General features: G+C 41.2%; 1 protein-coding gene across 4 annotated transcripts; it reads left to right on the top strand.

Moving 5' to 3' along the window:
- Positions 1-144: 144 nt before the first annotated feature.
- PARVG (parvin gamma) lies at positions 145-25,725 on the top strand. 4 transcript variants are annotated; one of them, XM_041426847.1, is made up of 13 exons: positions 145-1,177; positions 5,547-5,640; positions 6,147-6,211; positions 9,005-9,107; positions 10,059-10,199; positions 10,594-10,709; positions 11,583-11,638; positions 12,517-12,539; positions 14,524-14,585; positions 14,684-14,752; positions 15,589-15,690; positions 19,222-19,294; positions 24,582-25,725. In XM_041426847.1, the coding sequence occupies exons 2-13, from the start codon at positions 5,562-5,564 to the stop codon at positions 24,620-24,622; spliced, it is 930 nt and encodes a 309-aa protein (XP_041282781.1). In that variant the 5' UTR covers positions 145-1,177; positions 5,547-5,561; the 3' UTR covers positions 24,623-25,725. The 4 variants fall into 4 exon arrangements, with proteins under 4 accessions (XP_041282781.1, XP_041282779.1, XP_041282778.1 ...); XM_041426845.1 differs by lacking the exon at positions 24,582-25,725 and adding an exon at positions 21,314-21,755 and having other exon boundaries at positions 145-3,361; XM_041426844.1 differs by lacking the exon at positions 24,582-25,725 and adding an exon at positions 21,314-21,755.
- The last annotated feature ends 1,379 nt before the right edge of the window (positions 25,726-27,104 follow it).

Consider the following 27,104-nt stretch of genomic DNA (forward strand, 5'->3'; position numbering starts at 1 on the left):
AATCCTTGAATTGTTCTTCAGTGGCTATTTTCCTGTGAGGGCCAAGTGTTTGTGGTGGGGGTGTGTGCATGAGATGTGCTTTGAGAACTTACAGAAACACCCACCCTGGGTCTGGCCCTTGGAGCTGGTCCAGGGACTTCTATGCCCTATTTTCTTGTGATGTCTCCTCAGATTCTGGTTGCAAAACAAAATGTCCTTGTTAGAGGCTCTCTTCTTGAGAATAAGACTCAACAGAATTTCAGCAATGTTAAAAGGGATTGCTTATTACTCTAAAACCTAAGAGCAAGGGTAGGAAAATTTTAGGAACTATATAACCATGTATTAACAGTCATCTGCAAAACTACAAATACATGAAAAATGTATAAAAAGCAAAAAATCTTTAGGCAACATAGGTATGAAATCAAATGCAACTCATACAGGATTGACTCCTGCTGTTCTACAGAAGTCTGGATACTCCATGCACTTGTCACTACATCAGGTTTTGGAGGAAAATAGGTGTGTTAATAAATGCAACTCACACCTGCAGGAAATGTCCAGGAAAGGTGGTTTCTGTAGGGAGCTCCTCCTCTTTGATCAGTGATGTGAAAGGGGGAGGTAGAGCAGCAGCACTGCCTGCTGGAGACAACTGATGTCTCATGACATGCCTGTTGTGGCTAACTTCCTCTCTAAGGATTAAATTAATTTTCTAGGTTTCTCCATCTGGTGGGTAGGTAGAGTGGTGCTGTTCTGCTTTATAAAATACTCAAAGGATCATGAGGAAAAGGTGTATTGGAACATGCTCTTGTCTAGTTTTTTATTATATACAAAGCACAAGTGCTCTGTGAGTCATCCCAGAGGCAGAGCAGCCCAGTCATGTTGGGCAGTGCTATCCAAGAACAAAAATATCTTTTTAATACTTTCTGGTGCTTCAGGAGTTGCAGGGCTGCATGTTTCCTGCACTTGTGGTCCTGATTATTTCAGTCTCTGCAGCAGGGAGCACACACAATTAAGTTCCGGATGGGACCATGGTTTCGTTTTTAAGAGCAGAGCACTGTGGCACTTCCCCTTTGTGTGCTTTGTGCTGCCCTGCATGGGAGACCTCCAAGCCTGGGCTCAACCCTCTCACCCAGAAATTGCATCCTAACTGCTGGGACAAGGTCTTGGAAGAGCTTCTGAAGAGTTACTGAAGGAGAAAATAGTAAGTCTGGAAAATGGGGCTCCTTTGGGCACTTTTTTCATAATTAGTGTTCTTAACTGGAAGATTTTCTGCCTCTCTGTGGATTGTTCTTACTAAGATAACATCTGTTCCGATGCTTATGAGCAAAGATGGCTCCTGAAATGGTACTACACAGGGAAATGAAACTAAGTTTTAAACTGTGTTCACAATGTGCATTCTTTTTTCACCCTTATTTATTTTTTAATTCTGGTTTCCCAAAGGTGGAAATATTACTATTAACATTCCCATTTGGTTTTTTTTCTTCTCCTTTGTGTGATCTACTTATTTGAGCTAGGCAGAGTAGGGCTTTTGTCTTTTCAAACAGGAAATGAAACAAGTGAAAGAGTCTGGTAGGATTGAAAAGTGCCTTGTGAGTATTCTACAGCTAATTTATAAGCCAGAGACCCCCATTAGTGCTTTGTGTGGTGCCTTGGGGATATCTGGGAGCCAGACCCTGTGAAGACTCATGGAGGAAAAGTGAGTTCTGACCCAGCTTGAGAATTAGCTGTTTATCAGTAGTTGTGACATTGCAAGTTTGTACAATAGCCTAGCTCCTGACCTAAGAACAGTTCCCTTCCTGGCAGCCACTGCCAGTGGCACAGAAGAAATCAAACACCCCTTGGGTTTAAAGGAAATCCTGTATATCCATGTCATTCTCAGAGAATTAGCATTTTATTCAGAGAATGCCATTTCCTTTGAATAGCCCATAATTAAGCAGCTATTTTATTTAAAGGTGTCGTAATGAAATGCCTGTACAGTCAGTATTCAAGCAGTTGTCTCTTACAATGTATTCCAAGTACTGATAAAAAAACTTGTGCAGGAGGATGTGGACTGGAAAACCAGCATGTCAGCCACAGCTCTGAGCAGCAAATTTAACTGATGGGTGGCAGGGGCTGGTTGCAGCAAATATGGAAATTTGCATGTGAGAACCAACTCTTCTGACCTTTCCTGTTTTTCATTAAACAGCTCACCCAAGGAGGTGTCCCAGCCCTGACATGTTCCATTTTGTGTTGTTCCTGCAGTATGTTATTCTCTGAAAGGCTGTTGCCTGGGACCAAGCCTCACCAATATGCTGCCCAGCCACATGAAGGGCTGCTCATGGATGCTAATTATGAGTAATAAGCAATGGGTCTATTAAATGCTGGAGAACTGTAGTTCTCAGCCTCTGAAATGCCTGTGGGAAATCAATACTGATAAATGTGAGCTGAAATACAATAAATGATGTGTTCTCAATGGTGTGTTGCTATGTAGTAATAAGATCTTGGAGATCTAATAGATAACTCCCAATAAAGGGTCAGCAGTGATGAAAAAAGCAAACAGGACTTAGGAGGAGAGGAGCAGAGACCACTGTGAATGCTGCGGTGCACCCTTCTAAATCTGGGCAGGTCTCATTCCTAGCACTTCCAAAAGGCTGTGATCATGCTGGAGGAAGCTCAGAAAAGAGCACTGAGGATGAGCAGCTGGTTTTCCAGGGAAGGGCAACTGTCGGCTGTCTTAGCTCAGTTTTGGAAAGACATGGACAAGGAGGCTTTGGGTTTGTAGGGCAGGAGTGACGTGGAGCATTAACACAGTAGTGTGAAATTGTGGATCAGTTGGCCTTTGCCTTCAGGGACAGCTGGTGGGTCAGAGCAAGAAACAGGAGACGGGGCTTCAGGTGATGTAGGGCCACAATGCACTCCTTGCTGCTGAGGGCTGAGAGAGTCAGACATGTTCAAGGGATGAGCAGGGAGTTCATGGGGAGTAAATGTGTTGACAGCTCCTAGTGACCTGCTTTGCTTTAGGAAGGCTGAACTGCAGACTGTTAAGGGGGACACTGAAGGGGAAGTGTCTCTGTATCCTTACACTGCTTATAGATTTTGGGGTTCTGGTTTTTTTTCCCTAAGGTACTGAAAGGGGGGGACTGGATACTAGGCAAGTTAATCTTACCCAGGGGAGCAATTTTAACTCTGACACACAGGACTCAGGTCCTAGAGGGTATTATGCTACCTTATTGCAAATGCTGAATTTCAGGCCTTTCCTTACAGGTTTCCAAATTTTAGAGTGGCTTCTGATGTTCAGGTTCCTTGGCCAAAAAGGGCCCAGGGGTGTGGCAGGCAACCACACACCACTTTGATAGTTGAAGGAAGTAGAAGATACACAAATGGAATATTGCAAAGCTGAGTGAGAGTAAGTTGTGGTTTACACAGACAATTTCTGTTATAACATGGACTTCCCCAAGGCATCACCGCTGTCAGAAACCTAATTTAAAAATAAGTTGTCCATCGGGTTGCTCTCTGTTAATTAACTTCTCAGTTAATTTCATCTGGGCAGTCTTATCTCACACAGTTCAGTTGTTCCTCAGGCACTACATCATTCAATTTTTCCTATTTTTTTTAAACAAGCACCTTTTTACAGATAGCATTCAGTTTTGCTGCCACCATAATGAAATTAATTCTCCTGTGACCCTTTCTCCTAGTGCCTTGCTGGCAATTTTGTACCAATTTGCTTTACCAGATTGATGTGTAAAAGCATCCAACTACTATTTTCTATGGAGATTCTCTCAACTTTGGCAAAATCTCTGTTAAAACACATGTTCATAACGTACTAACCGGTGCCTGTAAGAAATATGTGAAAGCCTTCAGAGCAGCACTGTGCTGTTTGGTGTATAAAGCTATCAAGCAGAGGAATGTCACTTTGGAGATGTTCTGTGCCACAGCATTTTCAGCAGGTACCTTGTTCTGGATGGTGGGAGAACCTCACTTCAGGCACCTGCAGCACCAGGCAGGGCTGTCTCTGGTAACAGAATGGAGGGAACTCCATTCCTAAAACTAGGATTAGCCACTCATTTAAATGCTCTGGATTGTTTTTAAAAGTGCCATTCCCACTCATTTCACAGGAGGAGTTAAGAAACAGAGCTCTCAATGTGGGCACCCCGGGTAGGGAGTGGAAGAATTCTCCTGTGGGACCCTCTGAAGCATGCAATTTTTTGTTAGAAAAAGCACAAAACCAGTCAGCATCCCCTCTCCTACAGTGGCCCAGCAGTAAAAGTCTGGTCATGACATCTGCTCTGTTCTGACTTCCAGAGATTTTTGGACTGTTGGGAAGGATGAGTTCACTTACTTGTGCTATAACCATAGTCTGCTCTAAGTGTCCGGAGCCCTCATCCTCCTGTAATTTCTTTCACCTCTGCAGGCCACAGTACGGTTGCAGTTTGTAGTTCTAATTTCTGGCACTTAAATCAGTGTGCATTTAGTTTACGATGAAGAACAATTTTGCTTCTTGCATGTCTGGAAGGCTGGGCCCAGAGAGCAGTGGGGAATGGAGTCGAATCCAGATGGTGACCAGGGTTCAGCACTGGGGCCAGTCCTGTTTAATGTCTTCACTGATGATCTGGACAAGGGGATTGAGGCTGCACCCAGTCAGTTGATGGACAGCACCCAGATGGGTGGGAGTGTGGATCTGCTGGAGGGCAGGAAGGCTCTGCAGAGGGATCCGGACAGGCTGGATCCATGGGCCCAGGCCAGTGGTCTGAGATTCCACAAGGCCAAGGGCCTGGTCCTGCCTTGGGTCACACCAGCCCCCTGCAGCTCCAGGCTGGGGCAGACAAGTTGTGCCAGGGGAGGGTCAGGTTGGACATGAGGGAAAAAATTTGCACTGAAAGGGCACTCAGGCACTGGAAGGGGCTGCCCAGGGAAGTGTTGGAGTCAGCATCCCTGGAAAGATGCAAAAGCAATGCAGATGTGGCACTTGGGAAACACAGTTTAGTGGTGGGTGAGGAGTTGGGACTCAATGATCTCAGAGGTTTTTTTCCAATTTAATTGATTCTATGACTCTATACTAGAATTTGTAAAAGAGACTATTCAGATGCCAATAACTGTCCTTGTCTCCTGAAATCTGTACCAGCTGGTCCAATAAAAGAAGCTGCTTATATTTAGTAACTTGTCTTAGTAATTTAACTACTGAATTCTTGATTTAATGCTCCTTAAGTACTGGTGATTTTTAAATTTTCTAGCAGATATCCATGAATACTTAGGGACTGAAAGCTTGTTTTTCACTTCAGTTGAAATATGATTTTACTTATCTAATACAAGGAAAATACAATTAGATGTGATTAAAACAAGTTTTAGTTCAGGTCTTCAGGTCTTTTTTTCCTACATTCTATGATTAACACAAAAAATGAAAACTGTTTTTAACTTCTTTTTCTTTGCACACATTGAATATATTTTCAGATTTTTTTAAAAGCAGCTAGTGATGAAATAGTAATTGATAAAAACCCCCTTTCAGTTTGTTTGTTTTCTTAGCACTAATTTTCATCTTTATGTCCCTTTACTCATGTTCCCTTTTCCCCAATGTTTTTTTACCGGTTTACCAGGAGTGATTAAAGACAATGGATCCAGACTTTTTAAATTCATTTACACAGCCTTCTACACTCGATCGATTCCTAGCTGAGGATGTCATCGTGAAAGGTATGTGCTTTATGAACAGGATAGAAAAAAGGCCAAAGGACCACCTGAAGGGCCAAACAGAAAATGTGCTGTACAAATGAAAATTGTATATTTTTCAGCAATGATCCCATGGCTGTATCAGAAATCAGTAAGCTCTCTGTGTGTAACTTGGCTGCTGACTCTTTGGGGGCAGATCATGAAGAAGCAACATAAAGTCCAGCTAGTTCTTTAACTGAAATTTAAGTTTCACACATGTGGATCCGACCAAGTGTGTTTTCCTCTTTCTACAATTGTCCATCTAGATTTTACTCATTTGAAGTACACTGAAGCATAATTTCCAACAGCAGGTTTAGTAGTCTGCTATACCAGTTTCTTGCTCATAAGGAATTAGCTAAAATGAAAAATAAATGTTTCTATATCAGGTAATTAGCCATATTGGGAATATCAAACTGATAGCAGATTTAGCTGCACACTTGCTTTAGTCATATCTGATAACTGTGATGGATCTTGTTTGCATCCTTCCACAGGGGAGAAGAGGAAACTCATAAAACCGACCCCAGGCAAAAACCTCAAACTGGAAGAATTGAAACTGGTACCCCTTCTTTTACTGCATTGTTTAACCCTCACCTCAAGTTGTGCTAAAGCAAACAAAGGTTCTTTAACCTCTTTCAGCCCTGTAAATTGCCCAGACCTCTGACCCCAGTCCCCCACTCTCTACAGATGAGAATGAGCTCTGCTTTTGGCATTTGGGCTTCACAAAAAGGAAGCCAAACTTTTGTTCCAGCACAGCATCAGGGTGGCTGGGACCATACAGGATCAAGCTTCCAATGCAGTGAGCACTGCTGGGTGTGGAATGCAGATACAAACCTGAGTGGCTTCTGATGTGACACCTCTCCTAACCTGGGCTGTGTGGGCGAGCCACACCAGAAGCACCCAGTTGCTCTTTCATTGTGATGGTAAGGTGACAGCTACAAGAATCCAGGGATTCTTGGGAATCTTGGAACCTCAAGCAGACCCATGTCAGCATTTGTTGTGACTAAAGAGTGATACAGTGCAGGTTTGCTGCACTGATCCCATGGTAACTTTTAGGAGTGCTCTACTGATTTGCAGCAAGCCTTCACCAGCAGCTGGCTCAGCTGTCAAGGTTAGCAGAGAGCAGAAGGGGGATGGGCTGAAGAGTATGCAAGTCACCAGGAATTCAGGATGAAAGCTTTCAGGCTCTTGTATGGTAACTGTGAAGGATGAGTCCTATTCCACATGCAAGTGCTTTATTTCCATCTAATTTTGAAAGTCTCCCCAGTGTTTTTGATCATTATTTCAATTTCTCTAATGGCACAGTCCACGTAATGAAACTTCCTGGAAGAAAAGTGGCCTGTGTCTTATGAGACCAGCAATTCTTGCATTATAGAGGTGCTGAAAAGCAGCTTAAGATATGTGGTGTTGTTTGTATTTTGTATCACTTATAAACATGTAAGTAGGTGTGTTTCTATATTAGGTATCCATGCACATTTGATCAAAAAGATTTGATTTTGTGTCAGGTTTTCATGACATTGTTATACCAAAGTCTGAAAAGTGATGCTGCGAAATGCAATTATGTTGTGTACAGAAAGACTGGATTTGTTATTTTGAGATTGCCAAAAATGAAGAGTTTTCCTCAGTTATGAAAATTCTGTGAGCTTCAGTGCTTAATTAATTTCCTGTCAGAGATTCCTGAAATGATGTTCATCACTGTCTAATGTCTTTTCTTGCGGTGATGAGGAGATGGAAATTGTGTCCTGAGGGAGACAAAGTCCTCTGGGTTCCCATCAGTGCCCCTTGATTGTCTTCTTAATCTAAAGATTTGATGGCTTCTCTAGAGAAACATTTGGGATGGAGACGGGGACAGGGAGGAATCTTCAAGGGAAGAACAAAGGAAGTAAAGAAACTCACTGTGGGGAGAGACTTTCACTGCATTTTCATTTTGAGGTGGCTTTGGAGAACTGGGAAATATGAAATGGCTCCCTGTAGTTGCTGTAAATATCCAGCTGCATGTAAAATAGAAGATGGTTACACTCAGAAGCCAGCAGCAAGCTTCTCAAAGCATTCCTTTTCTACTTTCCCTGTTTGCTCATTTGTAGACATAAGGCTCTGCTCTGCAGCTGAGTGGAGCCCCCACAACTGGGCAGAAAGCAGAACTGTGTGAGCTGCAGGCTGTGCATGTAGCTGGGCGAGCAAAGGAGGGATGCAGGATGTGTTGAGCTGGGAGAGAAAAGGAGGGATGCCATAGGGGTGCTCAGCAGTGCTTGCTGCTTTTCTGACTTCCATCTGGCTGGACTCTTGTGTTTGGAATTCTGCTCTACCCCTCGCACATCCAAAGTGTCACCAAGCATCAGCTGCAGAGCACAGCTTTCTGCTCTTGTTACTTAGCTGAGGTGCATTTTACAGTTTGACAGCTTCCCAGTTCAGGCTTTTTTATTTCTTGTGCAGTTTCAAGCTTCTCAGAGACTTTTCTTTTCAAACCCTTCTTACATTTTTGTTAATGTTGGCAAGCTTACAGGAACCTGGGACGAATTTTCTCCTCTGTTTACAGCAAGTGAGAAGGATTGACACTCACTCATAATAATCACAGCAATAAAAGCACTACCCTTCCCTCTTACAAGAGGGATCTTCATGTTGGCAGCCAGCTGGTGGTACTGCTTTTCTGTTCAGCTTCACCAGGTCATATTCCCTTTCCCTCAACACATGTGAATAAAACACATGCTTGGAGAAGCACTGAGGAGCTGCTTTGTTCTTCCATCTAGGAGCACATGTGGTTCCTCTCCTTTTGTAGCCAGACCTTGGCTTCCTGAGCAGCTTCCCCTTTGCAAAGGCAGAAGGGATATTGGAAGGCCAGTGGGAGGACTGCCACATAAGGAAGTTCCAAGGAGGTATTTGGGGATTGAGTGCAGAAATATTGCAGAAAGAAAAAGAAAACAAAACCAGAAGATGAGAGGGAGGAGTGCTAATAGTGTGGACGAGTACAAGAAACTACCCACAGAATGAGCCAAGCCTCTTTTCTTACAGACTTCTGCCTGGCAGTTGAATTTGTGTGAATTCTGTGGTGTGGGATGAAGACAGGGGATAGGAAGTGCACTGTGCAGCCTTTTCTCTGGTGGAAGTGGGAGGAGGGCCCGAGATGTATAACATAATTCCTCGGAATATAAGTAGCAAGATGTCTGTCTCACTTGATAATTAGGAAAAATTAACCCTTTAGAAAACAAGCAAAAAGCACAAAGGAAGTGGAGATTGAAAGCAAACCAAGATCTGAGATAAGGGACTGAAGAGAGAGGTGAAACAGTATATAGCACTGAGTGAGTGCTGTGCTGCCTGAACAGCAGGGTTCTAATTGCTTTGTTTTCCCCTGCAGTTCTTGACTGAGTGGATCAACAGAGTTCTGAAAGAGGAACACATAGTAGTTAAAAGTCTGGAGGAAGACCTGTATGATGGGCTGGTACTTCATCATCTCCTGGGTGAGCTGCTCCTTTGAGTTTAGTTCTTGCAGACATCTCATGGAGGGACATTCTAATCAATAAACCTCAGGAATCGCAGTAGCAGGGACCTGTCATCTCTTCTCACTGCACTGGGGGCCAGCTGTGATAATCACAATTCTGAATAAATTCCCACTATTGTTTTGCATGGTTATTTTACTTCTAAGAAATTCTTAATACCTGCTAGTTGACATAATAAAAAGGTTAACTATGAAGTGTGAAATTCCATGCTTCTGAAATGAAGGAGGAACATAAACCAGGAACACAAAGGTGGCTTGTGGTGCTATCAGAAACGTTGGATGGAATCAGCACTGTAGTATATGTTTTTTGGCCTTAAAAAAAAAAAGAAAAAGAAAAAAGAAAAGAAATATTTAAAAGCTCTGGGTCCAAAGAACTGTTTTGGTTCTGGAACTGGTAAAAATCTAAGAGGCTTTTGGCTTTATGTGGTGCTTGTATAAAGATATGACCCCCTGGAGCAGCCTGTTACCTATTTATATTTCTCCATCTCTCCTGTCCCTAATACATTTTTCTTTCCCTTTTCACTCTCCTTGGGGACATCTTTTACATGTATTTCCTTTCCATGAAGGCTGAGAGCAGCAGTGTGAGCAGGACTGGCTGATTTTTCATAGTTTACTTGCCTGAGCAATGAATTCGGAGTTCTTCTATATATGAGGTGATATCAACTTTGTGCATTATCTACAGTAAAGATTCACCCCTTGGATTTCTGTAGAAGAAATTAAAAGAGCTAGGGCTGGGGGATAACAGTACAAGGAGTGAGTTGAGTCCTCTCCCTTTTGCAGAGCTCTTAAATGACACTGAACATTTAAAACAAGACTTTGTGTGCTCTGCTGTCATTTTATGTTTCTAATTATTTTCTTTTTCCCTACAATGATGTTAAAATACATCCTTCTTCCCATGGAACCTCTGTAAAAGAAAACTTAGGATCTCTCAAGCTGGATGTTGAGAAGATTGCATTAACAGAAGAAAAACAGCGACAGAAACTCTCTGTGATTCTGGAAGTTGTGGCCAAGTGTTTGCAACTGGAAGAAAGTCAGCTGAAATGGAGTGTGGAATGTAGGTGCAGAAGTGAAATCGAAGAAAATTATCCATCACAGGCTTCTTGTGCTATACAGCTGCTGTGAGGCAATGTGCTGCCAGAACAGTAATTAAACAACCTGTTTTCAATTACTAGTTGAATCAAAAGTGAGACAGAAATATCTGAGCCCACCTGGGTCTGCCTCCTCTAAGTGTGTGGCTTGTGGATCACTTAAGAGCTCTCAACATCCCTGTATGTCGCTCTTTTAAGCTGTGCTATTGCTAAATTTTGATATTATACAAACCCCAATCTGGTGTTCCACCAGCGTTATGGCCCTCTATGACTATGGAGTTCTCCGCGCAGGGAGAATTCATGATATTAAAGGGAAATTCACATGTTTTGCACACTGAGCATTGTTTTCTTCCTTTATAGCTATCTTGGCAAAGGACTTACTGAGCACATTGCATCTTCTGGTTGCAATAGCAAAGCACTTTGAACCCACCCTGGCTCTGCCTCCAAATGTTCAAGTGGAGACAATCACCATCGAGGTATTTGTAGTTTCAGTATTTGTTACAGTAGATCCTAAAGTCCTTTCACAAGGCTAACCTGCTTAGAAAGACAAATGTGTGTTCAGCTGGGAAAGAGACAGTGGTATTTTCTGTGAACCACACTTTTCAGTTTCTGAGTTTGTTGGATTAGATTGAGTATTCAGTTTGGACACTCTGTCTTTAAAAGGGGAAAAGCACTATGCTGTTTTTCTTCCTCAGCCAAACACGGGAATGGTCCAAACTGAAAGCAGATGTTGTTGATCTCTGTAAAGAAGAAAATGAAGAAATTCTGCTGTTACTGTCTCTAAATATTGTAACATAGAAGATTGTATTCATAAATGATGAAGTTTTTTTAATGAAGATATTTCTTTCTTTAGGCGATGGGAGTTTTTACTCCCCTTCTGTAAGGGTCACATTTTTGTATTTTTCTCTACAAGAATATCTGCATGTTTTCTTCCTCTATTTTGTTTCTTAAAATCAATTCTGAGACTGTAGGAGAAGATTTATTTATTATATATTTATTTATTTTATGATTATATTTTATTTATTTTATAATATTTATTTATTTTGTGTTTATTTACAATTTATAATTGCAAAAATTAGCACCACCAGTGTATGTAAACACAGAATGTTTTTCACTGCATGAAAGGGAAGAGAAGCAAACACCAAGGACTTCTTCTGATGGGGAAGTAAGAGATTTCCTGTTTGAAACTGAAGAGAGCAGAAGGAAGCAGAAATCTCTCAAAGTACCTGTACTAATTGTACTGGTGTTATTGAACAAATTCCCTCTGATAATAATTTAAGGCAGCAAACAGGTCATGAAAGCTTGTCTTTTTGTGACAAACCCAACATTGTTTATTGTCCTTTCAACAGACTACCTCCAGAGAATTAAAGACATCAAATGTGGTGGAATATATCACAGAAAACAAGTAAGAGGGGATATATCTGGTTTTTACACTGTCAGTCAGAAAAGAAACATTGTGGGTGTGTTCCCCCTCACAAAAATTAGCTGGGATTGTGATGATGAACAAGATGTAAGCCCAGGCATGTATATGCATGTGAGTTGTTTCTCTGATTTCTTCCCTTTTTTTTTTATTCCCCTCTTCCAGTTTGGTATTATAGTGCAATACCTTTATTTATTCTATATATAAAACAATACGCATGATTATTCCTTAAGCTTAGCATTTGTTATTGCCATGGAATTTCATAGCAAATACAGTAATAAAATTCCAGTACTGTAAATTTACCTGTGTGAAACTAAACTGGAAATTTTCTGAAGCCACAAAGATTTAAAACTACTTTAAATTTGCTGCTGTTTTGTTTTTAAATAAAGAGAAAGAGGCAGTTCTTTTCTTATTTTACTGTGAAAGAAATGTTTTAGCTTGCTGAGTGTGTGAGCTACTGCCATTATTAAAGCAGTTTAGTGGGATACCATTTATATACCAAAAAACCACGCACATCATTCTAAGAACTAGAAACGGTTTTTCCTACTATCATTTTTATATGCCAAAACATTCTTCAAGCTCTAATATCATGAGCAGCTTATTGGAATAGAATATTGAGGATTGTGCTTGTAAAATAAATGTTCATTGGTATGTGGGCCAGTTAAAATCTCATATGTTTCCAGGACCCTACACAGATATACAATCTACTTTAAAATGCCTTTTGGAAAGTCACTCTGACCTAAAGTTGATGCCACTTTGACCTCTATCTCCTGCTTTACAGGATAGCAGATAAGCAAAGCTTATGAATAAGATCAGCTCTGCTGAATCATTTTTCTAATTCTTGCTTTTTATTGCACTTCCAGAGAGAATATAGAAGCGCAGTCAAGTAAGTGCTGGCATTGCCAAGTTCAATGTTTCATTATGTGCTTTTATACACCATGTCCTGATCCATTTTTACCCCATGATAAAATCAGTATGATCCCACTAAAGTTAATGGAGATTCATGGATTTTTTCCTGGTGTTTTTCTCCAAATGTCTTGTTAATGTTGTTCATACCAACAGAATACAGCTTGGTAAATGGGTGGTCACTTTGCCTGTGGGCTACAGGCAACAGGTGGGAGAGGAGACATGGCATGAAGGTGGCTTGATGACCCAAAAAAGAAACCTGTCTGGAGGCAAAATGCCAGCTTGGATTTGTGCATGGACCATATTCACTGTTGGAACTATTTATAAAGGCTTCAGAACTATGTTCTTGTTGCTACCGGTTTTTGTACTTTCCCTCCCACAGTTTGCAAATGAGATTTTGAAATCCACTGGTACTGGGTCGTGGATGGCAGCTCAGTCAAACATCCCCAGAGCTTTCACCCATAGGGCTTTTGAGGGCTGGCAAATACTTGAGGTGAAAAGTGTCCCCGTGGGCAAAGCCTGGAGAAGGTCTGGGAATTGCTCTGGCTTCAGTGTGAGCTGCTCTTCCCTGCTGCAAAGGAGCACACTGCACCCCCAGAGAACCAAGGCAACTGTTTGAATTCTCTGCTGTGTCCTTTATTTTGGCATTTTCATCCTTTACAGAGGTGCAAATGATATAACTTAATATCTTACTTATTCCACTGAGTGTTCTATAGTGGGAGCTGAAATAGTGAAAAAAACCTTCAACTTTCACCCCCTACCCCAAGCAAAAAAACCCCAAACAAACAAACCAACACCCCCACCCCCACCAAAAAAAAAAAAAAAAAAAAAAAAAAAAAAAAAAAAAAGAAGGAAGGAAAAAACCCCCAACCCATAAGTAGGTGTTTCTTGTAGTGGGCTGATTTTGCTGGGAAGAGAAATCTGTAATTCATTCTTCAAGATGTTCTCTCTCTATTTTTGACACAGCTTTCTTAGCAAAGAGAGAAATCCCAAAGTGTGGCTCCAGAAGAGGGCTCTCTCTGATTCGTTTCACGGATTCACCTATTCCCTGACATTGCTCCCGCAGCAACCCCCAACAGGCAGAACAGAGAAACCTGAGGATTCCGTTTCACAAAGAAGGCTTCTCTGTCGCTGTCTTTTGGGAGGAATTTCCCTTAAGCAAAGCTGCCTCTGCTTTCCTGTGCTGTAGAAGCTGATTCTCCATTTAACTGAGCTGCCAGAATGCCTCTCCTCGCTCGGGGTGTTTCAAATATTTTGCTCGTGCTTGAGCCACAGCTGGGTTGTGGCTGGGTGAAGAGATGGATCCTGCTTTTGCTGCACCAGGGCAGAAAGGGGAGGTGAGGGTGGAACTTGGATCTAATTTCCTTGGAAGTTTTAGAGTCCTGCTAGTTCTCTGACACAGCTCTGCTGGCACCAGATTCTTGCCCACTTTAAACTGGGTGGCAGCACTGGCCACTTTTGAGGTGTCTCAGTTTTCAGAGGAAGGGCAGAGTCTCCATATCTTACTTGTGGTTTTTTGAAGGAAGGAGGCTGCTTTTTTCTGCAAATTTGGTGTAACTGACATTTCTATTTGAGGAGAGCAGTAAAACACACAGTTCTTCTGCTCCCTGCGTTTTATCCCAGAAGTTCAGAGTAAAAAAAAAACCTAAATGAAAAGAAATAAACTGTAGTAATGTGAAATTTAGCCAGTGCTCAGACTGGTGGCAGCACAAACTGAGAATCTCTGCAAGTGAAAATTACAGAGCTGAATGAAGTAAATTGTTTTCTCTGATGTGGTCAGGCTGAAGGGAAGCCTGTCATCCTGTCCTCCGATAAATCTAAAAGCAGCATCTTTCTCTGCCTCCCTGCTACTATTTTCTTCCTTAGATTGTAAGGTGCAAATACCTTTCTCCTTCTGTAGCCACACTAAAGCTCTGATCTCTCAGTTATTAAAAATGAAACCAATTAATGTTGTTTTGATACAGAAGATGATGCCTTTGATGAATTATTTAGCTGTTCTCCAGATAAATGCCATGCTGTAAAAAAGGTAATTTACTTTTTTAGTAGACATCAAAATCTGTTAGGCTGAGCTTAAATACTGAAAAAGTTATTTTTTCCTTTCTTCCTTTTCTTTTCTTTCTTTAGGCACTTCTGCAATTTGTTGACCAGCATGTTGGAAAATTAGGATTAAATGTGAAAGACATCGAATCTCAGGTAGCATGCTCCAAGCTGCACGGTACCCATGTTTTGTCAGCCATTTGGGTGTTTCCTCTCACCATTAGGAATTCTCCTTTTTATTACAGTAAATTTGAAATTTGGCAACATAATGATTTCCAGGTTTAGGTTAAGCTATCAAGCTTTGGTCTCTGAAGTTTCTGAAGCTAATAATTAATGAAAAAATACAGCCTTTGTATTGAATGCTGCCCTTGTAATGCTACAGGGAGTGATTTTCAGAGTCTGCCCAGCTCTTAATGGTGCTCTCTTTGTCAGGATGGAAATAAAGGTCTCCTGAACATTAAAACGAAAATCAAGTGAATTGCTGTATTTAGTGATTGTTAATGATGCATTTGCTTCATGGTATGAAGGCCTTATTTTCATCACATTTCAAAGTCTCATCCTTTAGAGTTTCTTTAGTGTATGAAATTGCAAGAGAATTTGGGCTGAGCACCCTGGACTCTGGTGAACGGAGTGCTCTTCTGGATTTTTCCAGTGGGCAACTGTAAGAAAAGAAGGTTTTCAAGTGTTTTGTCATACATAACTAGGCACAATTTTCTATTATTTATAGTTATGCATTTGTGCTCATCTGAAGTGTTTTCCTATCTGGAATAGTTTATTTTAATATCTGTCCTTTTACAACGTTGTATTTCTACAAATATGAATTTGGGAGCCTTATCTAACTAAATATGAAGTTCACTGTGGAAGAGGTTGAGGGAGCTGGGTCATTAGACTGTCTGCTTGCCTGAGTAACATTTAAAATTTTTTATTGCTAGAATGGCTTTTACTGCAATAGCTTACTAAAGCCAAATAATTTTCAGGTAATTCTTATCTAGTTTTCAGATGGGGTTATCTTACTTCTCCTAATTGGACAACTAGAGGGCTACTTTCTGAATTTAAGGAATTTCTTCCTGACTCCGGCCAGCACCATGGAAATGGTAGGTTTTTCTGTAATTATTCAGAGCTTGAGCCATAAAACTGTGTGTGCTGCCTCTTGCTTGCACTGCTGCTGCTGTGTGTGAAGTCCCATGCCCAAAGTGTTTGCAGGAGGGGGTTTTGGGGCATTGCCAACACAGGCACTCAGTGCTGTCAGAATATCTCAGAACAGGTTGGTGTCCTCTTCAAAATACGCATCTCATGGGAGGCAGACACCTGTTACTTGCATTTGTTTGGCATTGGCCATGCTTCTGCAGCCTTCTGGTGAATTCCAGGACTCTGTGCTGTGAAATGGGTGTGTTCTCTTCTACCAGTCTGTCCTGCAAACAGGATTTGAAGAGGATGACACGACTTGCATAGCAGAACTGGATCCCTGTGAGTTCCTTTATGCTGCCCTAAAAATATACCTTAATCAAGACATGGCCAGAACATTTTGAAGGCCCCTTCTGTGTTTGGGTAGCTCTTCCTTTCCTCCCCCAAGGCTGGGGGCTGTAACATACTCAGCCAGACCTGCTTGCACCTTTTCCCACCTCTACCAGGCAGATTTCATCTGTGCTTTAAAAGTAAAACCTGTCACCAGCCAGAAGGAAGCGTGTGCTGGGCTGCCTCCTCCACAGGTCTGGAATGTTGATATATTTTGAGATATTTGAGGTATTTTCAGATTGTCTCTGGTGCGAGTAGGCTTTTATTCATTTGGGTCTCTGAGTAGCTCTGAAAATCTTGAAACTCTAGCTATTTTTCCTGTTTTGTGCTCAAATCTTTGGAAGTGAAATGTGTCACATCTTTTTTGCTTAAGAGCTGCCAGAGAAGAAAATCTCTCCTCTGGCACAGTTTGCATTACGGCTTTCCCTCACAGATGAAGCTTTCATCTTTTTCCCAACCTTGACAGAGTTAATGCCCCTGGGCAATATTTATTTGCTATGAAAATTCTCAGAGGTCCTATATTAACAAATAAATATTCCCATGGAGCTTTTAATCAGAAAGTTTAAAAGCACAATTGTTTGACACCTCGGTTCAAATGTTGGCAAAAGTTTTCATTGCTGTCAGTTGGTAACTGTTTAAAGTATTAGGAAAAAAATGAAAATGTGTTGGTTTTTTTTGGTTATTTTGGTGGTTTTTTTTTTTTTTTTTTTTTTTTTTTTTTTTTTTTAGTCCAAGAACATCTATTTTGAAGCATCTAATCTGACATAATCAAAGCATTTCCTTAGAGTAATTTTTCTTCCCTTTCTCTTCCACTCAGTTTTCAAAATTGTTTGGTCTGTTCCCATTGAGTTGAACAGAAATTTTAAACATTTCCATTAGCTTTATTCAGAGGAAGCCACTGAACATTTTCTTATTTAAAAACTCATAAATAACCATTTTCCTTTTGGTTCAGCCTTATTCTAGCCTCACAGATGTCTTTCTAGAAATGAGATAACTCTAAAATTCTGCTACAAATCAAAGCTCAGACTTTCTAGTTCTCACCCTGCCCATCACAGGCATCAGAGAAGAGTAGAAAGGGGTTGAGTACTGCTTCAGTATAATTCTTTACATAAAATGTACTACATTTACAAAATGTAGTAATTTCATTTTAGCAAAGTAACTCCCAAGGACTGGACTTGCTGTTGAACAGTTTGCCAAAGTGATATTTCCAATTTGTTTCTCCTGTGATGCTCATTACAAAATGAAAAGCAACATGACAACTAAAAATATCGATCAACCATAGTTCAGCTGTCATTTGTACATAAAACATGTCTTTCAATTCCCCTGTGCTTTCTAACTCCCTGTTATTTTAGACATTAATTGGTGCAGTAAAGTGTAAAGATGTAGCCTCTACTGAGATTTAAAAATCTCATTTGTTCTTGGAAGAGTGACAACCACATGCACTGTTGGGATCAGTGTGGTGCATCCACCTTATGGTTCCTTCTAATGAAAACAATTTCATGACAGAAATTTAGGAGGTGATCAATTTTGAAGTGCAAGAATCTAACACTGCATGTAGGCAAGTTTGCTGCAGGGTTTTTTGAGGTGTTTATTGCTAAAAAAATAAAAGGCAATTACAAGTAACTGTAAAGTGCAGCTCTGGGTGCTCCTGAATGTAGAAAGGTGTATGTTTTCTGAGACAAAGAATATGATCACAAAATAGTTCAGGCTGAAAATAGGGGCGATATCTGTGCAGTCATGAGATGAAGATGATGATGATGATGGAGGGCTCGTGTGCTTGTCAAAACTGTGTGAATTTGGTTCTTTTGCCAAAACAGGCCCAGAGCTGAAACACCCCAGATGTCCTGGCTGCTGTCCAGTTGTAGACTCTAGAAAAGTGTCCAGCTTTTTTGAGTCAGAATGCACAGCTGGACAAAGCACCTTATTTTCAAGGCTTCCCTTCCTTGGGTAATTATTAGTATTTCTGTCTGAAGATGCTTTTTGAAATGCACATGTTGCCATTCCTTGAAAATCCCTGATGTATTAGAGAGAGGGAAATGTGCTCTTTTTGCCTGCACTGGTTCACTGAGGAAACGATTTATTCATTCCAATCAGCAAAGTGTGTAGAACTGCATGGTCTTAAACTCTCCTGTCTGCTGACTATCAAAGGAAGAAAACAAACCTGAATCCGAACAGGCAGCCTCAGTTACTTGCAAACCAGAAAACCAGGTGAAACACAGATCTGTTGCTTCACTTCAGAGCACAGGGGTTTTGCTTGGCTTATGCAGGGAGGGACTCCTGTGCTTATTGTCAAAACATAACAGGGAACAACAGCCTCCCAAAGGATAAATTGCCCAGTAGCTCAGGGAAGGCAGGAAGAGAAAATCTGAAGTTCATTCAGGTCTTGTTACTCCTTTAGAGGAAGGGAATTTGCTAATTACCAGCCAAGTAAACAAGTACCCTTAAGCTGTTAGAAGGGGATATTACTTTAAAAAAATCGATTACAACTACTGCTTATGTGTGTGATGCTGCTTTTATGTGGGGAAGGGACAGAAAAAGCAGTGAGGAAAAATGAGAAAAAAACCTCTGTCTTCATTCATAGACGTGGGCTTCATTCCTCATGAGTGTTATTAAGGATATCATCACTACTATTAATGTAAATAGACACTTTAGAAGTACAGCAGAAACTTCTACCTAACAATTATACCTGATTTTTGAAATTCTGAAGGAAATATAGAGAACTTTTCCCTTTTCATTTGTTCCAAGTGTGGTAAGCATATGGGCATTGTTTAAAAATACCCAGAAATAGACTCCATGCATCCATTAGATCCAGTTAGGAATCTAGCCTGTTTTCCCGATTAACACAAGTCTTTCACATGCAAGGTCTATTTTTAAATAAACGGATTCTTCTGCCCACCTCATGGGATATGTTTTGCTGGAGACGGATTTTACATCTAGTTTTATATGATAATTAGTAAAAATTCTGAAGAGCACTTCATCAAAACTAAGGAGAGGAATATGAGTACATATTTATGAATCAACATCTTCAGCTACTAGAGAAATACTTTTTAAAATCTTCTGTTGATTAGAAAATATTTTCAGCTATATTAATATCTGTCTCTCTCCAACAGCTGCACAATGTTAACCTGGCACTGGAGTTGCTAGCAGAGGGAGGCCTTCTGAATTTTCCTGTGAATTCTGAAGGTGAGTCATAACACGCAAACTTACCTGGAATAGAATTGCTAACAGTCCAGCTTAGCAAAAGTTTGAGTAATTGCAGCAAGCAGGTTCTGGAAATGACACTGGCACATTTCATTATATGGCTGCCCTACAGCTTCTCATGCAGAATGAACTGTAGAGATATAAGACCTTGTTTTTGAAAAATCATTATTTCTGTACTAAAAAAGTTGAATTATTATAAGTTTAGTAACTTTACACAAAACTTAAACTGTTTAGTAATTCAGAATTTGTTAAAATTTAAACCAGTGACAGGGAAATTACAGCAGCTGAGCTGGAGGCAAAGCTATTTTCCTTTCTCATAAAAACTTTCAGTGCATTAAAAGCAAGCTTGTTTCTGTGGGAAGATACCTTGAATAATTTCTCTGGGTAATCAGAAACACTGATCACTCTATTCAAACTCAGAAGAGTGGTGGGTCAGTCTCTTGAATATGAAAGTTTATATTTCTCATATAAAAATATGAAATATTTTTAGTGGCTGTTATGCTTGGTTCAGACTTGGGAGCTGAATCTTGATCTCCTTCATTCAAGGGAATGCTTCCATCACTGAATCAATGTACATGCATGCTCCTCTTTCTTTCTCCACCACAAAAGCAAACAAACAAGCTCCATTTGGATGAGTCCAGTTTTCCAATTAAAATACTCCACAGAAAAATTTGGTGACAGCTCTTGATGGGAGGAGGGATGTGGCTAATTAATGGGTGGTGCTGTGGTTGCAAAGTCTGACCTCTTGCAGGGCACATAATCCCTGCATTCCTGTACAAACTTGTTGCTGAAAAAGGAAGTAAAATCTTTATTAAAAACTAAAAGTATTATTCCAGTTCTAGATCCCTGTTACTTATTTATGTGTGGGTTGGGTACATGTGTTGGGTACATAATACATGGTAACATGGAGAGGGAAAGAGAGGATTTAGGGCTTCCTTTGTTTTCCCTTTTGTTCTCTCTTCCCACTACTGCTTTGGTGATGTCAGCATTTTGCATGCCGCGCATTCACAAACTGTGGGCTTTTTGCTGTGCTGCACAGAGCTGGGAGCCTGGAAAGCTAAAGATCTTTTATTTATGTTAACATTAACAGAGTAACAGAGTATAACGTGTGTCGGCTCAGGTCTCCATGCCGAGATCCACCTTTTGTGTAAAAAGAAATAAATCTGTTCTTTTCTTCCTCCCTTCTGGCTGTTCTGCACAGTCTCAAACACAGAGCTGATCACTATAAGAAATACTGGTGCCATCATTCTCAAGTCCTTTACCTTCACTGGGGAAATCCTCAGCTAGTGAGTGAATTTAATATTATTTAGGAGTCATTGCTAGAGCTATGCTATATAGACTCTTCAAGGATCTAATTTTACTGGTGTTTCTTTGTTAGTCTTTCTCCCAGTGATTTACAGTACCATAAGAAGAACAGAAACCCCTCTGAATCCATTACTCTCTTCCACTGCAATTTTTAAATACAAGAGCGGTTTATATAGCAAAGAAAAAAGCTGAAAAATAAATGAAAAAAAAAACCCAAACAACAGAAACAAAACAAAATCAAAAATCCAATAAAAGACAACGCATCAAATGGCAGCAAAACATGATGGAAATATTACAACAAAAAAAAAATAAAGTGTCAACAAAAAAGTGTACAACAAAAAGTGCACAACAAAAAAATGATGATTCCTGACACAGAATAATCATAAAAACCTCAAGACATAAAGCCCTATTAAATTATCTACTCTGCTCTTTGCTAGTGAATTTCTTACTCTGCATTATTTGCCCTTATTTGTCTTCCAGCAGCAGAAGTCCCTTTTCTTCATGTTAATTTAATAAATTATTAGTTTCTACCTCTGTAGTTCCTATTTTGCTTCCTGTTGCAATTCGATTGTCCAAGTTCACATTATAATTGGAGAAATGTGGGAGACTCTCTTTGGCAGGTGCAGTCTCATCCTGTTCCGGGGATTGCTAATACTTCCCATCTGGTTTTGTTGTCTCTGGTTTGTGTATCCACAGATATTGTGAATGGAGATACGAAGGCTATAATAAGAGTTCTGTATTGCTTGTATTCCAAATACAGAACCAAAGAAGCATGAAGAACAAGGCCAAGAGCATGAGCTGCCTTTTTTTGTTTGTTTGTTTGTTTTTCTTTTTTTTCTATTTTGGGTTGGGTTTTTTGTTTTGTTTTGTCTCTAGCAGACCATGGTGTGGTTTTTGGATTCCCAGCTCTGTTTGCCCCTGCTTCTGGGCATGCACTGGCGTTTGACACTTGCTGTGTTAACACTGTATAGCAAATATGTTGTTCATGCAAGGTTTGACATACACAGCCTGAGCAAGTGTAAATGTGTGTCCACAGCTGATGAAATTCTAGGGCTGTAGCTCTTGTTCCAGATCCTGCCTTCTGTATTCTCTGAGCCCCCCAATGCTGCAAGGATATTAAATGTGTGTTTATTCTGGGCCCTGTATTCTTTGCTCCTGAAGGTGACTTTGAAAGTTGTTGCATCCTCTCCATTTTCCTGCTTCTGGAAGTCATTTGGAGCACTAGAGAGGAGAAAGACCCACCAGAGGGGGAGGGCTGAAACACACCTGAAGTTCAAAACTTGCTTTAGGGAGGTGGCCAGTGCTGTCAGACTGAGGATATGAACTGAATGACAAATGAATAGTTTGCAAAAATGAAATGAGAACTTACCAAGTGTTCTATAAAAGTGCTCATTTGCTCGAAAATGGAAAAGGCACTCAGCACGATATGCTGGTGTGAGACTGGGCAGGAACAGTGGGTTCTCCTGCACAGCTGTAGAAGGATGCCCCTATTTCCTTGCTAAGCCAATACCAGCTCCAATTGCAGCCCTGACACCAACTCTGGCTAGCAGGAATGCCAATCCTTGTCCTGCATGTTGTGAGGGGGAGACACACATCTGCACTTTGCAGTAAGAAGTGGGCAGATGCTGGCTGAACTCTGAAGTTGGTGGAGCTAGAGGCCACTACGGGTGGGAGCAGTGAATTCAGCTTCCCAGCACCTCTGACAGCTGAATCATCTCAAACTCCTCAGGCCCTCCTAGGTGAATTTGTCCAGCCTCCATCCCCAGCCTCCCAGCAGTTTCCTCTGTGTGCATCCAGGTAGCCACGATTTATTAATGATCACCTTCGATCTTCCTTGGGGGATTTAAATCAGAACTCCGTTCAAAACCTCCATCTACTCTCTTGACTTAAATTTAAAGTCATGTTGCATAAAACTAGAGATATAATTAGAAAAAAAAAAGCGTCAGTATTTTTTTTTGCTTCCATCTAAACTGAATATATTTCCTGCCATGGGTAACTCTGATGTTTGATCTTTGGTCTGATCCTCCATCTGTGTGTTAATGGGAAAGCAGAGCTTGCTGGGTGTGAGTGTTGACATTTACAGAGGAGAATTTGTTGTATCTACGTCTGGATCATTCAGCCCAGGTACGATCCTTAGATAGCAATGCTGCTAAGTCTGTTGGAAATGGTAACACTGCACAGCTGCTGGGGAACAGAGCTGTGCAAACTGCCCTGAGACCAATCCCTTCTGCACCAAGAATTAGCTCGTGACATTTTTACAGAGAAAAATACAATCTTTGGTGCCAATGAGCTACCAAGATCACTTGATTCTCCAGCAAATATTAGTTGTGTGTGCTGATCTGGACAACTTAAGTAAAGAATACTTGGTTCTTTCATTTCCAAGTCCCCATAGGCATCTTGCTTGATTCCTTAATGGGCTTCCAAGAATCAAGTGGGAGACCTGAGAAGTTTATTCTTCCTTTGCAAAATTTTGTAACACTACACATAGAATATGCATTCATTGTAGAATGAATTGCTGTTGAGCAGATAAACCCAGGATGTGGCTTGTGGAGAGCAGGGGTGAGGGGGCTGGAGGGCTTGGGCAGTGATTTAGTAGCAGTGCAGCCTTTTCCTCCTGGGAAGCTGTCCTGAACCTCTTGCCCTGTGCTGGTGATCAGAATTCAGTTCCAGTGTGTGACTCCAGGCATATGACCTGGGTTAGGAAAAAGCCACCAGTGCTAGGAGGATTAGCTAGTGTTGCTCTGGTTAGATGGCTATTACTGCTCAAGGAAACTGCTGAATTTTAATCCTTGTGTTCTGAGTTTTGTGTTCCACTCCTCTGACATAAATAAATCCAGTGCTTGTACTTCCAACAGGAGAAGTCTAGACTTTGATATTTAATAAAAGAAAGGGTCATATTCCCTTTCCAACACCAGCTTGCCTACACCTGTTATAAACAAGTAATTCTTTTGAAAACCTACGGAGGAGAAAAGATGGTTAATGTACTTGAATCAAAAACATGCTGAGACTAAAAATTAATGTTTTAATCTGCTTTTTATGGTGAGAGCAAATTTATAATACATTTCATGTGTCTGACCTCTTTGATAAAGGCTCTGTGTTTGATTCCTAAAACATGCTGTGGAATTTTACTAATCTATCATTCAGACACCCACTCCATAAATTGGTGTAGTATACAAGTGCACTATTTACACTTGAGATGTAGCCACAGCCTTGGCATCATTTTAGTGATAAAGTGACAGAGTCAAAAAGAATATGCCAACACCTGCTTTAGTGGAAGGTGCCCCTGCCCTTCCAGAGAGGAGGAGTGTGGGAACTGGACAGTCTTTAAGGTCCCTTCCAAAGCCCTACAGGAGCTTCTGTTGCTTTCCATGTCCCCTAGGCCAGTAGTGTGGTGGCTTTGGGTCACAGCAGTAGCTGGGAAGTGGGACAGATCTGAAGGGTTCCCAACTCCTGCTTGCTGTCATCTTTCCATCATCTACTCTTTCCAAAATACCCAGACTCATCCATAAAAATACATATTTCTGGAGGTGGAGTGGCAAGGCTGTGTGGAGAGGACTGCAGGTGGAAGGTGCAGAGTTACCAGGGTGACTTTAAGGGAATGCAGATGCACAGAAGTTTTCATTAATAGGATCAAGCCACTGAATGAGATTGGTACTGCCTGTAAAGCCTGAGACAGGGAATTGGAGAGCTGTCCCTGCTGTCAAACTTCCTTCTCCTCCTTGGGAACTGGTCCTGTCAGGATCACACTGACATTTTTGTCACCCCAATCATGTGGTTACAGCTCTGGAGCCAGGCCCTTGCTGGCTTGCAATGGGGCAGGGGAACTCCAGATGGAAAATTCTGGCAGCCTTCACCTGCTTGATGGGTGGGAGTGCCAATTCTTAGTGTTTGTCCTTTCCTTCCCTCTCATTTTTCCCCTTCCTTTATTCTTTTCCAGTTGTTTCTCTTGTGTTGTTTCTTGCAGGGAGCCATCCTCACAGTGGCTGCTGTCTCTTTGGCAATTAGGTTTTCAAACCATGAAAGCAGCTCATTGAAATTCTTCTTCTCCATGACCTCTCCATGACCTGTTTGTGTCTGTATGAAGGGACCTTGCTGTTATTTCTCTTACAGGCTGCTAAAATTTTCCCAAAGAGTAAAAGCCATTGTCAGCTTTTCACAAGTGATTTTTTTCCTAGTCAATTGATATTTTAATAAAGACTGGATGAAAGTGTTACTTTGGAGGAAACAAATGAGTGTATATGAACCTTTCTGCTCACTGTGGAGATGGATGTGTGTCCTCTGCCGTTCAACATTTTCTAGGATGGTGAGATTGTGAACAGGATGTAAAGACTGAGGTATGGAGAGATGAGTTTTGAGACAAGTGATAACGAAATCAGGACAGCAATACTGTGGATTGGCACATCGCTGCTGTCCTAGCCTCTCCGTCGACTAACTGTACTTTCTAAAGCTTAAAAATTAGGAAAAAACACCCCAAACACAACAAACCACCTCTGGGTTTTTTTTTGCATTTTGTTTTCAACACAGTGCCACATCAGGGTACCTTTGCCGTTCACTTCCCCCTTTAGTTTTCTAAGCCTTTTACCCCATGTCATTCCTTCATTACCAGAGTCCCCCAAGTCATTCTGCTCTAGCCACTGGCTAAAATTAAGGTTACTAAGGATTTTTCTATTGCTGCCCTCTCTCAGCCTGCACATAACTAATTTCACACCCCTCAGCAAGGAGCCAATAAAATAATACAGAATAGCAGCTAAATATTAGAGGAGAATGGAGTAGCTTAGTCAGAAACTGATTAGTTTTATCTGTAGAACTGTAACTGGATGCTTAGATGGGAGTGTGGGGGGATAGAATATAAGAAAATAAAGATAGTGCAGAAAGTAATCTCACCCCTAAGGAGCTGCAGCTGGGCCAATCACCAAAGCTTAGAAACAGGCCTGACTTTAACAGGCCACAGCTGTAAGCAATGAGAAGAGTGCTATAAAAGAGTGGGTTGGCTGGTTGAGAAGGGAACTGGAGTCAGTTGGCTACTTTGTGAGGAAGAAAGAGTGCTCTGAAGAGCTGCCCATGAGAAAACACCAAGAATATATGAAACCTTTGCAATAAGGAGACAACAGTATGGAACTTTTGCAATATGATGGCAACATGGGAGCTCCCCATATGTACTCTCATGAAATGCTGGGGAATTGCAGTTGGGGTGCTTCATGCTTTTCCCTGCACTCTATTGTAGGTGCCATTGGGATTTACCTGCTCCAGAGAGCTGTAGCCTGCACTGAGCTTATCCTAGGGCTGCAGGGAGCACAAACCCTGTGGCAGTGGGGTGCTTCAGCTTTCTTTGGAGAATAGAGCCCAGCTACAGGGTTATGCCCATGCTGGTAAATGGGAAGTTGAAGTATATGATCTGAAATGGCAGTGGTGTAATGAAAATGTGATCTGTCCCTAAACACAACTAAAAAAACCACAATTCTTGTATAAAATAGGAAAAAGTCCTGATAGTTTAGGCCACAATAAGTTATACTAGTGTCATAGTAAGATAAAGACTCCTAGTGGAGTCAGATACTTGTATTTTGACAGCTATTCTGCAGACACACCAACTAAAATTATGGAAGAAATGAATAAACCTCAATTTACAGCCTCATTTGTTGCAGTGTATTTTCTTTATTTGGCATGTTTTACTGTTTAATTTGTGGTTTGGAAATCCCTCTATATTTTCCTCCCCCTGCTTCTGGAGTGGCATGGGTTCCCCATTTTGTATCTTGGGTTTCTAAATTTAGACTCGGTCCCTCATTGTTCTTCAGTTTGGTTAACTGTCAGTCCTTCTGTTTGTTGCCTGGCCATTCCCAGCCAAGTTGTCAATCCCTCCGGTCCCTACCCTCTTCCCCAAAAACCTTGCCTGGTCCTCCCCTCCTCAGATGTCAGTCCTTCCCTGAACCTGCCCCTTCTGCTAGAAACTTCCCTGTCAGTTAAAAAACCCCCACTTTTTTTTTTACTTAAGATCCTCCATTGTTTTACAGATTGTATTTCCCCGCCCTGTGTTCCACCCCCAGTTCTCCCGATTGGTTAAAAATTGTATCCTCCCCTGAGACCTCCCCTGTTTATTTAGTGCCTGCACTTGGTTTAGGCTCTTGGGACCTTGGTCTCAGGGAATTTGCCGTTGAATAGAGTTACCCCAGTTCCACTCCAAGACCCGTGCTGCTGCCTTTTGTCCCTGTGCCGAACCTCCTTGGTAGCTGGAATCGTGCACAGCTTAAAGAGGGGAGCTGTGGCACCCCTGTTGTCTCCCAGCCACGACTTAACGCACCACAACACTCATTCTAGCATCCAATTTTTCTATATGTGCTTCCCCCTACATATTTCAGTATTTTGACATTCTAACTCCTTGTCCACCCCAATTTTCCTCCCTTTTGTTCCCCCTTTGTGGTGCTGGTATAGGTGGTCCCACAGCTCCTTCTCGTCTTCTTACTCTGAGCTGCCAGGATGTCACTGGGAAGTA

This window comes from Onychostruthus taczanowskii, unplaced genomic scaffold (assembly GCF_017590055.1).
Source record: "Onychostruthus taczanowskii isolate IOZ18803 unplaced genomic scaffold, ASM1759005v1 scaffold95, whole genome shotgun sequence".
Taxonomy (NCBI): Eukaryota; Metazoa; Chordata; class Aves; order Passeriformes; family Passeridae; genus Onychostruthus; species Onychostruthus taczanowskii.

Bases quoted from the DNA above. Each gene is read 5' to 3' on its own strand.
- PARVG (XM_041426845.1), top strand. From the start codon at position 5,562: ATGGATCCAGACTTTTTAAATTCATTTACACAGCCTTCTACACTCGAT. The intron at 9,108-10,058 runs GTGAGCTGCTCC...CCTCTGTAAAAG, and splicing joins GGTACTTCATCATCTCCTGG to AAAACTTAGGATCTCTCAAG. The intron at 15,691-19,221 runs GTAGGTTTTTCT...TCTCTCCAACAG, and splicing joins CGGCCAGCACCATGGAAATG to CTGCACAATGTTAACCTGGC.